Here is a 16,954-nt window from a genome sequence, read left to right on the forward strand (position 1 = left end):
AGTAATTATGATTATAATAAATTCAACTTATGTTGTTTCTGGATAAAAGAAATTTGCATAACCATTGGCTCTTTGCATACTTAACTCCTAAAAACCTACTGCTTGATAACTGCATTAGTTATAATATACCTTATCATCCATAGCATTTTGAAGTCTTACATGGATATTTCTGTTCGTTCTCCTAGAATGACTTCCAAACTTGAGGAATTTCAAATGAATGATTGAGTGATACTGTTTAAAAGTAAAAACCAATTATTTCTGGTGGGACAGTGCAAGCCTATGATGACAGCCCCTACCAGGCAAGAAGCTCTTGAATTCCTCAGTGAGGTTCCTACTTCAAAAATCAAGCTGTTTCTTAGAGTTGTCCAGTTATCCGTTGATATCCAGAGAGGAATGACCAAAATCACTGGCAACCATATTTGGATATATTGAAAGTGTAGTTTTAACTGACAACAATGCCTACAACAACAAACTACAGAGAATGTGTCCATGTGCCTGACTATATTATACCTCTAGGGCAGATTCCTTCTGGTGGAGATTTGAATGAAAATTTTTCCAGTCTTCTTTTGCAGTTGCAACTTTGGCCTGGATGCCATCAGCTTTCTCTTTGGTCAACAGAGTACTCAAAAGTTCTCCTTTAGACAGCATCATGTTTAGCTTATGCTGTCCATTTTCACTTTCTGACAAAAATTCCTACAAAGAAAAAGGCTAAGATTAGGTATAATAAAATGCTCTATGCTTTAAAATACATTGATTATCTACTTATTTCTTGACACAATCAAAGGGAAGAAAGAAACCATTTTTATTGCATATATTAAATGACTAAGACTCTTTTACCCTCTCTAGACATTGGGAATAATAATCTTATGTACCTGATATGGTTATTGTGAAAATTAAATGAGAAGATCTGCTTAGGGTGCTCAGGAACAATTCTTGTCATATATAAGGGCTTTTATTAGTTCCTACATCCCTATTAATATATAAAAATAGCATGCTTTTGGGCAAATGGACGAGTTTCTCTTCACATACACAATTAATTGTTGTTTCAAGCAGGGATTTATTTGAAATCTGAGTTTCTTAAGGATGAATTTAATATGCTTATAAAAAGATTTAGAGGCACCTTTTTAATCCACCTAAGCACTGTTATTAGCATTAATTGTTGGCACTCTTACCTGTATTTTCTGAAGACTTGTTGAAACTTCATTAATATTTTGAGGTATATCAAAACATTTGGCAGTAGTGATTTTTGCATTAACCAACCACTGCTGGAAATCTTTGAAGGCTCTTCGAAATCGTTGCTGTAAAACCTGTTCTCTATTCTGACAGCCTTTTGATGCTTGCAAACAAAGACTAACACCAGGATTTGAAATGTTTAAGGGAAGGAAAAAAATGATAAGATAGATTAAAATAAAGTTTGATAGAATCAACAGTTCTTGGAGTATGCAGTCACATTTAGCAATTTGGTTAATGATTAATTTATCATGCCTCAATAAACACACTTCTGGCTGCTTATTTATATAAAAATCTTTTGCATACCAATAAGGTTCATGCTCACCAATTATATTCTTTAATCAAGCCAGAAACTTTTCCACTGTATGTACTGAGGTCTCTGGAAAATCGACAAAGTTCATTCAGCTGAGACTTAAGATCCTCTGTTTTAGGCTCTGCTTTTTGTAGGGCATCCAGTATCTCCTATTAGGAAATAACAAGACAGAGGAGCAAGCACTGAAACTGGGTAGTTTCCACAGCCTCACACTATACATGCATAAATCATATTATAAATTACTAGTGAGGGAAGAACCAACATAATAGATTCAGTAAATAAATACATCCTATTTTCAGGAGTCTTCATGGCAAATAATAGCACTTGGCTTACTTGCATCTTTTTCTAGGATGGATAGGCACTCTGGCATCAAATGTCACCAAGTAATCAAATGATCATGTGGTCAAATAAGTCAAAGTAGGACAAGAAAAAGGAAAGAGAAAATAACCTTAATTGCTTAATAACAGTTTGACTAGGCCATTGGAAGATAGCTATATTGCTTAAAGGTAAAGAGAAATCATTTCCAAGCAAAGAAATACTTATTTTGGATTAATATATATATATATACATATATACATATATATGTATATATGTAGAGAGAGAGAGAGAGCGCGCGCACTGATTTTATGTAGTATATATCGTTAACCTTCACACTAAAAATGGCTTATAGCCCACAGGTCTGATTTAACTAGTAATCCATTCATTTCATAGTTTTATTCACACAGTCATCCAATATTTGCTAAATGTCTGCTATGTGCCAAGCATTTTTCTGAACTCTAGGACTCCCCACAATGACTGAAGATATGAATCCTGTACTTGAAGAGCACACAATTTAACAGATCAGAGAGAAACATGAATAATCACAGTACTGTGAATATCTAACCCAACATAAGGTCTTGAGACTTGACAAGTACATCTCTAAAATCAAGGCCATGATCCCCTCAGTTACACACCGTGCTCTTGTGGGACTGTCACAAGGAGCAAATGAGATCACACATGTCAAGTGCTTCGCACAATTCCTGGCACACTGACAAATGCTGAACTAGTAAAAACAGCAGGTAAACAACCCCCAAATATTTAAGCGGGACTGTGTAAATAATGATATTGCCATAGGAAAAAAAAATTAATTGAGGAGAGCCAAGAAGATGAGTGACTACTCAGATGGCTGTTGGTGTTACTATTCCTGTTCTCAGATTTTTATCTAGACATGGCCTAGATTTGTAGGAACACCACACCTCTCAACAAGCCAGGTCTGTGTTGCATTCCTCATCCTAGTAAATGGCTCCACCGTCCTCCCACTGATCTAAATCAGAAAACTAAGCCACATCTTGGCCTTGCCAAGAGACAAGAGACAACGAGGTGCAGTCTGTTCCAGTGACTTTCCCTCTGCACCGACTCAGTCTCCCCTTGCACATCTGTCATTTCTTTCTGGAATGGTACAATGTCCTCTCAATTTGAAACCTGTTCTCCAGTTTCTCTCCTGTGTTTTCTTGTTCCTCACTAATTTTGGATCCTGGGACTGTTCCTCCACCTCACCTATCTGGTCAGTTTGTAACAGACTTCCAGACTCCGCTCAAATAACAACTCCTCTAAGGACTCTGCCTTCCTTCGCACCTCTTGATGGGGGCTTCTCACTTGAGGACACAGCACCTTGTCAGTTCATCACAATTAATCATCCCTATTGGCTTTGAACTCACTGGCTTTCCACCTAGACTGGGATTCTGAGAGAGGTGTGGTGTTCTCTTGGTTTTAAAATTATTTATTTATCCTAGTGTCTGGGCTAGAGGAGGAGTCTAAGATATTTTTATTTATAAAATTCATAATAACTAGAAAGTGTCTCTCTGAAATTCCAAATGCTAAACTAGTAGCTACTATTTTATACAATATTGTATCTTTTATTTAAGCAAGAATTTAGAACTGTAGAAACTTAACCACATACCAAAACAGTATAAAAGCAAACAAACAAAAAACAAAACAAAACAAAAAAACACCTGAGATTCAAAGTAGTCACTTATAAAGTGGATGATATCAAAAGAAAAAAGCTTCAGACCAAAATTTTACACTAAACAAATTTCCATAACTTCACAAATTAAAGCATTTTAGTAGAGTCTTTCATTATATAAACATCAGGTTAAAAATTTCTGTTTCAGTTAAGTAGTAGAATGCATTTTTTCCCTTAGAGGTTATAAAGGTTAAGAAATTGGCTAAATTTCGGGCGCCTGGGTGGCTCAGTTGGTTAAGCGACTGCCTTCGGCTCAGGTCATGATCCTGGAGTCCCGGGGATCGAGTCCCGCATCGGGGTCCCTGCTCAGCAGGGAGTCTGCTTCTCCCTCTGACCCTCCCCCCTCTCATGTGCTCTCTCTCTCATTCTCGCTCTCTCAAATAAATAAATAAAATCTTTAAAAAAAAAAAGAAATTGGCTAAATTTCAAACACTAATAACCCAATAGATATTAAGAGATGAATTTTGTAAACACAGCAAACACAATTTTTTGCAATATGACTTTATATAGTTTATAGATGATGATCCATTTTTACATTTTGAAATATTTCTTGGTTATCATCACTTAATTGCAAAAGAGAAAGTAAACACTTGTGAAGGTTTGTGACTATTATGATTGTCAACAATGAGAAGCCCTCCCCAACAGCAAAACAATGCTGTAAGAATCCTAACAAATTCATTATTTTGTAAAACTTTTCTTATGTATTCATTGTAATGGAAGTATTATCTCCACTTAAACATTTTAAAAATTTTTTTACCAACTTTGATTGAGATATAATTGACATATGACATTGTAACAAGTTTAAAGTATACTAAGGTGTGCTAATTTGATACATTTATATATTGCAAGATGATTACCTCCCCCCCAGCATTAGTTAACACCTCTATCCCATCACATAAATGACCATTTCTTTCTTATACTATTAATAAAAATAAGAGAAAAGCTGAGCATTGAGAGGTAATGTACTATTGTCATCAAAAGCACGAGATCTGGAGCCAAACCTGAAAGTAGATCTAAGCAGAGGACTGTCATCTCTGAATTGTCAATAAAACTGAAAACCGACATTTACTTTTTCATTATCACATGGATGTTTTATAGGTCTCACGTACAATTTTGACTAATAGTAACTACGCAAAGAATAATGATAGATCAGAATAGTAATATAATTTAAATACCACCAAATCTTTCTTTTTAAAACTGTCACTCATATTAATGGTAGAGAAAGGAAGAGAAACAAAATAGATATTTAAAAATTATAACTGATTTTTTTTCTATCAGAGTGACTAACTCTGACCACATGGAACAATTACCAACTTCCTTGTCTCCCTTTTACAGAATTGCTTTCTACACTTTATTCTGGTGCTTAAATCTAAAAGATGGAACAGGCATCAGGAAAAAAATAATAATAAGCTAGAAACATTATAAATAAAATAGCCTAAAGAGATAATAATAAAGTTTTATTTCATGGTGTGCTATATTTGTTTGAAATACTTGATTTAAAACAGACAAAGCTGGAAATACGACATGACTTTCTTACTGGCTGAAGCTATTTTGAAATGATTATAACATAAATAGAAACAGAGAAGTTTACTTCACTGAAACTTCCTTTTAAGGACATCCATGGTTCTGAGTGTTATAAAACTGCAAATAACAACAGTGTTTTGAAGATACCATTTAACAATAAAAGGGAGGATTTCAAGCTTCTGTTCTTTCTTCATGATCCTTTCTACGCTGTTACATTCATGTTCTGAGAGAGCTGCCATTAGTTTAAAAAAAAAAAAAGAGGTCTGGAAGACAACCCGTGAGCATGACACAGGAGTTATGTTGACGGGTTAATTCAAGCACAGCTGTTAAAACCACCCTAGGAGAGCTAATCAGGGTGAAAACTAATAGTTGTGCTTTAGGAGATTACCAAATGCTTCTTTTAAGATACAGCTTCCAATCATTTAATTTTTGGAAATAATTCACTGGCAGAAAACCAGCTATGACTCTCCATCTATTTATGCCTCTACCCACAGGCTAGTTTTCAGGCTGAATGGCTGAATAGAATATTACAGACTCTTACACCATAAGAATGAAAGTAAAATGTCTGCACGAACAATCCATGTTTCCTACAGTAAATCATAACTCCTTCTCCCCCCATCTTTAGTTGTAGTTTGCCTTAGGAGAAAAGGAAACAAATCAGATTTGAAAATTTAGTTAGGTAAATACTTATTTCTTTTTAAGTCTGAATGGTGCATGTTTTTAGTTAGCAAGGATTTTTTTAGCAACAGTGAGAACCAAACAAAATTGTTAGCATAACCACCAATAGAAAACAGGGAGCCAACTTACTTGTCCTTTCTGCCAGCATTCCACTATCTCCTTATCGGTATTCTTGCCTTCCAGGAGGGCTAACTGCTGGGCCCAAGTTGTCAGAAGGGCACTGAACTGATCCAGTGCCTGCTCCAGATGAGCCACCTGGCCCGAGAACTCCTGCTCCGAAAGGGCCATTTGGCTAACCAGATTCTCCAAGCTGGTCTGCGTTTGGAGTACACTGTCTTCCCACTGCTTCCAGTCAGCTCGCAGGGCCTGCATCTCCGCGTCCACGAGCTCACACCCACTGGCACTTGTGTTCTGTTTCACTGCTGGAGCCAGCGACTCCACTCTGCCTCTGCGGCTTGCCCCAATCTCTCTGGAATCCATCAGCTCCTGTAATGGAATATCGTCATGACAACCAAGGAGGCTGTGAGTCACTTGGGCTGCAAGTTTACAAATGTGTGCAGAGGGGGACCCTGTCCTGCGAGGAAGTTTTGGCAAGTGTGCCACAAGGACCGGAATCAACTCATCCACCCACCCCTGAGTGGGAAGAGCAGAGGGTTATCATCGTGAGCGCTGAGGTTTGCGGCAAAATGAGCTGCGGAATCCCGCCACCTCCTGGAACAGACTAGACGGGGACCTGAAACCAGGCATTGTTTGAATGTGTGAAATTGTTTTGATAGTGCTATAAACATTTGCCTGTGGTGTGTTTCTCCTATAATTATGCAAATCTATGTTTCTCCCTAAGTTGACAGACGAGTGACCAAGGACTGCGGCAGAACTGTGCTCTGCTCAGCGTCTGTGCTCCGTTTCATTTTCTTCCAGAAGATGGTGGCTCAAGTCGGTTTCATGCTACGAGGAATCAGGCCGAGCCATCACAACCAAAGAATGAGCCCTACTCAATTTCAAACACTTCAGTACCTTAAATAAACACTTTTAGAGTAACTAAAATGAATAAACCACAGACCTACTTAGTCAAAAGTTCAAAGTAACTTTTAGACTGGGTTTACTTATTGCTATTATTTTCACTTTTAAGAAACTCACCAGAAATTTAACAATTTAGGTATAATTTTTGGCCTCAAAGCACACAAATACTCTAAAGGATAAGATAAAATTCAAATATGCATTACAAATCAGGTAAAATAGTGGCATTTCTTTCTGATAACAGATCCTTCTACTGAAACTTCTCTCACTGAATTCATCATCTGGTGTTCAATCATTTACATATCTATTGCTCAAGTTAGGATTTTGTTAGTATTAATAAAAATTATGACTTCTGTTCTGGATTGAACAGGAGGAAAAGATGATTATTAGGGAAAAATTTCAAGATGAAAATCAGTTACAAATTAACGAGTTACAAAAATAGGAATGTTAAGTATGAAGCATATTGTGTTAAACATAATCTGTCTTAATTAACCTACAAATATAGTTCATATTTCACTAGATTTGCTTGAAATAAATATAGCTTCTCATAATTATATACAAGAGCCACATTTTAGTATAGATCATTTAAAAGTATTTAGTTATATCGTAGTCCAAGGGGCAATCACATGAATCTTACACAGAGTTAGCATTTAATATACACACACACATCCTTTCCTCAGCAGCAGGATTCTAAAAACCTGCCATGTTTATCAGTGTATATAGTAAGTAGTTATTTGGTGAAAAAAATATATATAGCTTTTTAAAAAAAACTATGTCTAATTATTGGATTTAAATACTTATAATTTGCCTTTACAACTAATTTCAAATTTGGAGTTAAGAGGCTATCAGTAGTCAAAACACAGTTTCCCAAAATAGTCTCTAACGCATTATCTCAGTTTTCTTTGGCATGAAAATGGGACATTTCAATATTTGCAACCACTAATTCCACTCATCCAGATTTTGAGTAAGAATGTCATCATTTTAAAAAAAGATTTTATTTATTTATTTGAGAGAGAGAGAGAGAAAGAGTGTGTACGCACACATGGAGTGAGGACTGGAGGGGCAGAGGGAGAAGCAGAGAGAATCTCCAGCAGAGCCCACACTGAGCACAGAGCCTGATGTGAGGCTCAATCCTAGGACCAATGAGATCATGACCTGAGCTGAAACCAAGAGTCAGATGCTTAACCGACTGAGTCATCCAGGCACCCCAAGAATGTCATCATTTTAAAGTTTTTTGAAATGACTTGTATACATATTTCCTTGTTTTGGATTTAACTATCTAAAAATATCATATGCATACACATGCATATTTGGCTTCGAAGTTGCCTATTCTTGGTGGTTACTCTTGGGGGTGGTGAGGAACCAACTGAAAGACAGAGGAGGTACTTATTTACTTCCTCCAAGGCTCCTCCTCACCCACGCACCAGCCTCCAGTAAAGCCTGACCTGGACTTCACTTTCTCCTTCCCAAATTCCAATTTCTTCCTGCAACCTCCTTCTCCTACATTTCCCATATTTTTGGAAGTATTTTATAAAGTGTTTTAAAAAAAGAGCATTAAGTCTAGACCATCACTCTTGACTTTTCCCACACTGTCATTCCATAGCCAATTAAATCATTCATTTTCCAAATCTATTGAATTTTCTTATTGAGTGGATTCCATGTGTCAAGCGTAATGCTAAATGTTTTATGTTCATGACCTAATTTAGTCCTCAAAACCACTTGGTGAGGCAGGTACTATTGTTATTAATTTACCAATTAAGAGGTTGAAGCTTGAGGACATCAAGTGACTTGCCCAACACAGCTAGAAAAGCAGTAGAGGAAGAATACAGCATCAGGGTCTGATTCTAGGGCCTAAGCTCTAAAAGTAGTGTGAGCTGTCATTACATTTAATGTATTATTTTATAAACATAGTTTGTGCATCATTGTTCCCAACTTCACTGCAGGTTCCTTGAGGGAATGCACAACCCTGGCAGAATAAATGGATAAATGGATGGATGAATAAAATATTAGTGAGAAATGTATCAAAGGAGTATTTTAAAGAATCACACAGATAATAAGAACTTCAAAAGGTGCTTTACCTCTTTTAAAACCTACATGGTCATTGTAAGATTTAAATAATACTTTCTAAGCATGTAAAAGTAAATGTAGTTATTACTGTTATCATCAACTAGTATTTTTAGGACTTTTATATTCTGATGTCCAGGGATCAGAACACGGTATGAATCTTAAAAGTCCTGACCACAATTACACTATTTATTCCCAACATTTCCTCATCTACTACTAAATCACTTAGAATTTCATTGCTTAATTTTTAGATTAAAATCCTTTATTTTCATGGGGGGAATTATTGTAATTTAATATTCAAATAACTAGAAATATACTTGTTCTAGCTCTCTCAGATATGTGAATTTCTATTTTTTAAGTTGCCCTTGTGAGGAGTAAACTAGGTGATAATTTTAATGTCTTTTAAAGCACTGCTTTCCATTACGTTCTTGAACTGTTGGCTATTAAAGCGGAATAAAACATCTAGCATGACATTTCCAAGTTATTGCTCAAATACGTTTAACTAAGTTATGTTATAAACTTTTCTATCACTGCGCTGGAAAATAGTGTCTGGTTCCATCAGCCCACCCAGCTAGCATATATTTCATAGTCTCCCCGACTATGGCCATAAGCACATTTGCATGTGGAAGTATACATAGACAATGTTGCATTTTGCTCACAAATGTCAAGTGTTTAAATTCCTTTCTTCCCCTTGCTTATGTTTATAATTTGTGAGGTGCAAGGTAATAAATATCAACAAATAGAAAATAGGAAACATTTTAAGTAACAACCTTATCCACAGAATCTTCATCACAGGTATGTCATACTCAAGAACCAATGAAACAATGAAGTTATAATATCTGTGCACTTTCTGACCTTGATTTTAGACAATTTCTTCTGGGTGGCTGATGAGTCTCCAGACATATCTGACCACCGGTGGAGTTCTTCTTTTGCTGAATGGAGCCAATCTGTGAATTCCTGGACTGCATCTAAATACATGAGGTGATCTTTCACAATCTCTTCCACTTTCCTCATCTTCTCCTGGTAGGCAAAGAAAAGGTCACTTTAACAGGCATTACTGAGAATATGAAATCAGACAAAACAGCAGGTCTCTTAATGATTTCAGAAGATTTCATTCCTATTATTGAACTTTGTTTAAATCTTAACATGAAAACATCAAATCTTAATTAGACTGCACATAAGGAAGCAATGATTTTCCTTTAAATTTACTTTAGTGTAGGTTAGAACAGAAATCTATGCTGAATGAATGTTTACTAACATCCCTCATGAATAATCCACTTAATAATAATTATTTTAATAACTATTCTTATTATTCAGGCAACAATACAGTGTGTTATTACTGTATTATTACAGTGTAATTACTATGTACAGTATTCTGCTCAGCACTTTAAGTGCATTTTCTCATTTACTCCTCACAACATCCCTGTGATGTAGATACTATTATTATCACTATATTGTAGGAAAGGGCACTTACAGACGTTACAGAGGTTAAGTAACATGCCCAAAGCCAGACATACAAAAGAGGGACAAAGCCAGAATTCAAATTTAGGTCTTTTTGACTCTAGAGTCAAAATTATCAAAATAAAAATTAAGATAAACTAATACATAAGTTAAAAATTATAGTATTAATAACACAAAGAGAGTTCCTAAAAGGAAAACCAAGAAAAAGACATTGTCACAAATACACAAAAGAAAAATCATGGGGGAAAGTAAAGATTCAGAGAGGGAACTAAAAATAGTTTTGATATTACATAAAGGAGCCTATATCTGGAGAATAAGAATAGGAAAAGGCGGTTTATACCGCACTGAGAAATGCATGAAATACATTGTACATGATTGAAATCTGGAAGCAAATAGACTTGTATTTAATACAACAAATACAAATAGCAACAAAAGAAAAAGAAGTACAAATACTGACATTTGAGGCTCAATCTTACAAAGAAAAGAAGTGGACTGGCCAACATTCTAGATGGAGAAAGATAAAAAACAAAGAATAAAAAATAATTCCAAGACTACAGAAAAAGGATTCATGGGCATCCATAGGTGAGTATGGTCTTCTTGTAATAACTGTTCACTAAATGTACAAATACTTTAAGAGCAGCTGGGTCCCCTATAATTTAACCCACAGTATATTCTTTTTTATTTATTAGAGAGCCAGAGAGAGGGAGTGGTAGACAGAGAGGGAGAGAGAAAATCTTAAGTAGGCTCCATACTCAGTGCAGAGCCCAACATGGGGCTCCATCTCACAACCCTGAGATCATGACCTGAGCCAAAAATCAAGAGTCAGATGCTTAACTGACTGAGACACCCAGGCACTCTGAGCCTGTAGTATATTCTTTACCTGAACCTTGAAGATTTTTTCTTCAATATAAAACACTAACCTTGGAAACGGTGATTATATCATTAAACTGTGTTTTCAGTTCCTCTTGAGCTGTTTCCTTGAAAGATTCATCCTCTGTCTTCTGGTAGAGCTCCCTGGATTTTGAGGTGAGACTCTGCAGGACTCTGGCATGGTCTTCTGCCTCAGATAAAATGGACTGGAAGTGGTCCAGAAGGGAAAACTTCTCCTTCAGACCCGGCTGCAGTTGCAAAGGATGCTCTACTTTTTGATCCACTGATTCCATCCACTGCTCCAACTGGTTTTTCCACTCTAGATAGTCATTCCATTTGCTAATCACAGACTCCAAAGTGCTAGAATTAATGTGACATAGTACAAAAATAAGTTATCTTGACATCTCGACTGAAACCAAGTATGAGGACATTGCCTCCATGTAAGCTGTTTGAATGCTATTCTGTGATAAAAATATTGCTTTTAAGTGCAGGGAGAAACACTACCTCTCTCTGATCCACAACAGTTTCTTCAAATGAAACTAAATCTATGTTGAATTTGAAGTAAGATGTTATAGTCATATAGGCATCTAGAGGTTTGTCTTCCAAGTGCTAACTGACCTAAATAAACAGACAAAGTTATGAGTTTTGTTGTTAAAACATCAGTACTGGGGCACCAATTAAATTTTATTTAATAGATATCATTCTTATTTTTCTTGGACTCAGTTTACCTTATTCAAATCAGCTGATAACTATTAACTAGAATTCAAAATTTAAGGGATTCTTTCTAAGTAAATAATATCATTAGATCGATTTTCACTTTAAGGATATATATGCACAGTGTTTAGTGCTTCTGAGTTGAACGTGTGAAGGAACAAAGGCTTAATGTATTTATAATATAAGAAACAATAGTCACATTAAGTCATATAAGTAATAGTCAAGCAAACAGCTCTCTAGATTGTCATGTAAAAGGCTCTCCAGACTAGCATCTTTAAAAACTATTCTAAACTCATCCTCAGTGACCATTCCGAGCATCCCGTGCATATAATCCTATGATCCTGGAGTTAAATCTGTGGTAAATGTACTTACAGCATCTCCTCAAATTGTTCCTTTTGCATCAAAAGAAACCTCAACATAAGTGCTTTAAAGTGCTATTCTTTCGTCAAAGAATTTTCCAGAAAGTACAAATCAATCTCGCCTCTCCAGAAGCAATCCCAGGCCCTGCATCATCCTACAGTCCCACAGTATCTTAGTAACACAATCTGAGTCAGTGTTTTAGAATGCACACTACCCTAGCCTCTGAGCACTTAGAGAGGAAAAATTGTTTTGATTCGTTATTTTAGCTCAATAATTGGAGCACTGCTACTGCTCAGCATGTGGTTGTCAAATTTAATTTCTTGCTGAAAAGGAAGAATAGAGGATTTGAATCTGCTTCTTGTATTTAACGTTTTATTCCAACATCTGAAAACTATTCACCCACATTGTTATTCACTCTTCTGGAGCTGGCCCGTTGCCAAGGATTGGGAGGGTTAGTTCATGCTCCAGCGGTCCACTCTATCAGAACCATGGGATCTGATTTTTTTTTTCTTTGCTGACCATTATGAGTTATTACTGAGATTTAAAGTCCTGCTGACTTTGGGAGTCACCACTTATGTTCCATATTCAAAGGAAACAAAATCTATTTCTTATGCTATTCATTTATTTATTATTAAGCACACACTTCTTCAGGTGACCTAACACTATATATTGCTTTCAGAATATGGCTTCTGGAAGGTAATTTAGTATAATTCTGACTGCAGGTCATTTGTCCAACCAGCCGCCAGATTATTTGTGGATACTCAGAAAAGAGAGGAAGGTGGAAATCTCCCACTCATAAATGTAACAGCAACAACACCACCTGGTGTAACACTCAGTATCTTTAATTACTCATGAGCGGCTGGTACAGGGCTTCTCAACAGGAACCCTAGGAAATCCTGGGTGGGCTGATTGTTGGCTGTGTGAGAATGCCCCCACGCACTGCAGGATGTAAACTCTCCTGGCCACGTCACTAAATGCCAGGGATGCACCCATCACTATGACAATCAAAAACCCTATACACATTTCCACGGCCCCATTGTGGGTGACATGACTTCTGGTTGAGAAAAAGATTCATACTTAAGTTCAATAGTTGCTAACAAATTAATTTCCTGTATGTTCCTCTAAAAAGGGAAGAGTTATTAAAGACTTGCTTTGATGAACTGAAAGGAGGTATCTTACTGCGCCCATGCTGTGTACAAGATGCCATGAGAAATATTATGGGAGATGAAAATATTACACACCCACACACACATACACAAAACAAGCAAACAAACAAAACTGTCTTTGCCATTACAGAAAATACAATCAGGGCAAAGACAAGCAAGCATACAACTAGCTAAAATAATATGCTTGGTAACTCTACCGCAGGATACTTTCAGCACTATTTCATCATTTTACTAAGCCACTGGGTTTTACTTAGGCAAATTAACACTGAAAATAGGCTCCGTACCTCTGAGCACGGACAGAGGAGCTCATGATGTCAGCCCACACGTCTTTAAGGGTCTGTAGCTGAGTCTGAATCACCTTCTGACCTTGTTTGTTGCTACTTCTCAAGGCCTGTTCCCCTTTGCCAATGGCCATATTCAACTTAACTTCTCCTTCACCTTTCATCAGGAGAATATCCTATGAAGGAACAGTGAATACAGGTCAGTAGGAATATTAGAACCTTCTCATATTTTTAGGAACTATTATGTTTCCCATGAGAATCAAGGTAGGGAATATGTTACTCACTTTATTTTTATTTATTTTTTTAAAGATTTTATTTATTTTTTTGAGAGAGAGAGCAAGCAAGCAAGCATGAGTGGAGGGGGAGGGGCAGAGAGAGAGAAGATGCTGACTCCCTGCTGAGCAGGGAGTCCGACATGGGGCTTGATCCCAGGACCCTGATCCCAGGACCCTGAGATCATGACCTGAGCCGAAGGCAGACACTTTAACTGATTGAGCCACACAGGCACCCCTACCTTACTCACTTTAAAATGAAAACACAACAACAACAACAACAACAAAATGAAAACACAACAAACCTGTTGCACCCTATTGCAATATGATACTTTATTAACTCCAATTTAAATTCTTGGGAAACTCGGGGCCACTAACCTAGAAACTGTACATTTATTGAATGTTGGTTTCAAAGTAAAAATAAATTATTTTGAAAATGAAGGCACACTTGTCAAAAACCTACCAGTCCCCTACCATCACCGCCTGGCTAATTTCTATCCTCCCATGTCCCCTTCACTGACTGCAGTCTGGGCTGGTGGCCTCCCTGTGTTTGCAGGACACCCTTGTTTGCTTCAGTCATGACCCCTGACTACATGGGGTAATGCAAGTTACAATTTACAGGTTAGTCTCTCCCACTGGACTGTAAACACTTAGAAAGCCAGCACTAACTTTCATCTCTGTTTTCCTAACAACTTGCATAGTGCTTGGGGTAGAGGAAATATTCCACAACTTTTGCTAAATACTTACTAAGTGACATTAAAAATTATTTTAAAGCTATTGAAACAAAAATGTTTCTTTACAAAGGAGAAACAGGGTTCCTCCACATCCCTTTTGCCAACATCATCTTTTCTCCATTGGGCCCTCAAATCTTCATTTAGAGGCTCACAGAACAATTGAGACCCAACTCAAACATCTGTGAATCTAAGCAAATTGATCTTCACAAGTTGTCAGTGTCTGGCTGGTGCTCTGCCTACCTGTATTTGTAACAGCCGCTTTTCCAAGGTGTCTTTGCTTCCAACGGTGCTCTCTGCAGCGGTCAGTCTGTCTTGAATGCCTTTCACCCAGGACCACATGCTCTGCAGGGCTTCCTCCAAGGCCTCATGCTCGTGCAGGGCCACCTGGCAGCTCCGCAGTCTCTCTTTGGTCATTCTGAGTAAGTTCTGGTAGTTCGTGAGGAGCTGGGAGCACAGGCGTCCTTCTTTCCCAGCACCGTGGCCTTCTTCACTGAGAAGCTGCCCTCTCTGGGAAAGCTTATCCAGAGATTCTCTAAAGAAAACAGAAAAAAAAATTGAATTCTGACTTTCTGGAGCATAGCAGAGTGACGGGTGATTGTTGATCCTGGAGAAGTCACCAGACAAGAGCTCATAGCTGCCGTGCCTTTGAAATGAAGATGCCAGGGACTTTCACAGGGCTGGCTCTGCATTCTCTACGACTTCTCTGGATGCAGTCTATGTACATCAGGGAATTTCACTCCGTCTATGCTGTGCCTAGATCCTGGCCCCTGTATTATGAGGAATTCACTTCAGAAAATGGCCCAGGACTGCTTCTCCAGCCTCATCTCTAACATCTCTGTTCCGACTAAATGCTCTAATCCTGAAATGTCCCCAAACCCTCTGCTTTTTGGTGTATACATGGGATTCCTCCTTTGTGAAAACCCGTTGACTCTCCTCTGCTTTCTTCTAGTTGGCCCTTCAAAGCCCAGTGCAGGCATCACCTCCCTAGGCAGCATGGCACTGTCCCCGAGACGGAGGAGAGTACAGGGCTCCTCCCCTGTGTGCCCTCTGCCCCTGTCTTGCTCTATCACCTCAAAGACCCTGTCTGTCTCAGTCCACAGGCTTTCACCTTCTGGAAGTCAGGGGCTTCTAGAATTCCTCTCATATCCCAGGACCCAACACAGAAGATAAACTGCAAAAACAAAACAAAACAAAACAAAACAGTTTCTATCAAAAGGCCATTATGTGAGTGCTGATGGGTTTCTTTGTATCTTGGGTACTTGGCTCATCTCAGTTTGGAGTTATGTTAATTAGGTGCAGGAAAAGTGTAGTCATATGTGGCTGGGTTGGCTTCATCTTGTTTTAAAGAGTTCTGAACTCTGATCAGCTTGTCTGTCAGGAACTCCCCCAAGATACCAGAAGGGAGAGTGCAGATGTGTGAACATGAACTCTTGTGAGTACTAGAAAAAGAATACAAACTTTATCTCCGACAAGGTCTGTCGTGTTTTTCCGATCAGCTACCAAAGACATAGCATCCTGTGGCCCTCTAGGAGATGTATTATTTATATGATATTGCATCCACTCTAAATTACATTTCTTATAATCTGGTAAGACAAGAAGTTGGCTTAAGCAACTATATGAGTTAAGTAATTCAGGACAATGTATATCACTTGCTACAAAAAAAGAATTGCTTAATGGGTGATAAAAGTTCAATAATTCTCAAATCTGGGGTACTTTAAAAAAAGGGCATCCCCCCAAGATAGTTGAGTACTTGAAATATTATGATGAAAGTCCAGAGTGCTAGGAGGATCAAGTGGCCAGCAAGTGAGAAGTCAGGTGACTCAGCTGGAGAAGCAGGGTGAGCAGCAGAGTACATTAAGATTGTCTGGAGAAATAACCAATTACACAGAGCCTAGCAGCAAGCATACTTAAGGACTCTTAGCATCTGATCCTGGAATATCAGAGAGTTACAGCTCAAGAAGAATATCTAAAGTCATTTTAGAAGTTTGGAATAAAGAGAGAAATAGGTCTGACCATGTTACATTGTATCTAGACCTGATTTAAAAAGCAAATAAAATGCAGTATAATTTTCAAAAAGTTAAAATGATACTGTTATCCCATTAATTCAGCAAATATTTTCTTTTTCTGGCACTATATCAGACATTGTGACTATAACAATGATAAAGACCTAAAGATCCCTGGCCTTGAGAAACTCCCTGTCCAGGGTTGGCATGTATAGAGTCAACAAGAGTTCACCCCAAGGGAAGAGCTCACAGAGATGGGACTGAA

At 37.6% G+C, this 16,954-nt stretch overlaps 1 protein-coding gene across 11 annotated transcripts in view; it reads right to left on the reverse strand.

Moving 5' to 3' along the window:
• The window catches only part of SYNE1 (spectrin repeat containing nuclear envelope protein 1), a 336,369-nt gene that overhangs the window by 214,736 nt on the left and 104,679 nt on the right, over positions 1 to 16,954 (reverse strand). For 10 of the 11 annotated variants that reach the window (XM_073894098.1, XM_073894101.1, XM_073894100.1 and 7 more), the window contains 8 exons: positions 14,927 to 15,218; positions 13,684 to 13,856; positions 11,210 to 11,519; positions 9,684 to 9,848; positions 5,877 to 6,233; positions 1,556 to 1,692; positions 1,173 to 1,350; positions 511 to 693 (listed from right to left, as the gene is read on the reverse strand). In XM_073894098.1, coding sequence (XP_073750199.1) covers positions 511 to 693; positions 1,173 to 1,350; positions 1,556 to 1,692; positions 5,877 to 6,233; positions 9,684 to 9,848; positions 11,210 to 11,519; positions 13,684 to 13,856; positions 14,927 to 15,218 — 1,795 coding nt within the window. Of the gene's footprint in view, positions 1 to 510; positions 694 to 1,172; positions 1,351 to 1,555; positions 1,693 to 5,876; positions 6,234 to 9,683; positions 9,849 to 11,209; positions 11,520 to 13,683; positions 13,857 to 14,926; positions 15,219 to 16,954 lie in introns of those variants that run through there. The other variant, XM_073894106.1, reaches the window with a different exon arrangement.

The sequence above is a fragment of the Callorhinus ursinus genome, unplaced genomic scaffold, assembly GCF_003265705.2.
Source record: "Callorhinus ursinus isolate GAN/ISIS: 27379988/994484 unplaced genomic scaffold, GSC_fseal_2.0 scaffold6, whole genome shotgun sequence".
NCBI classification, from domain to species: Eukaryota; Metazoa; Chordata; class Mammalia; order Carnivora; family Otariidae; genus Callorhinus; species Callorhinus ursinus.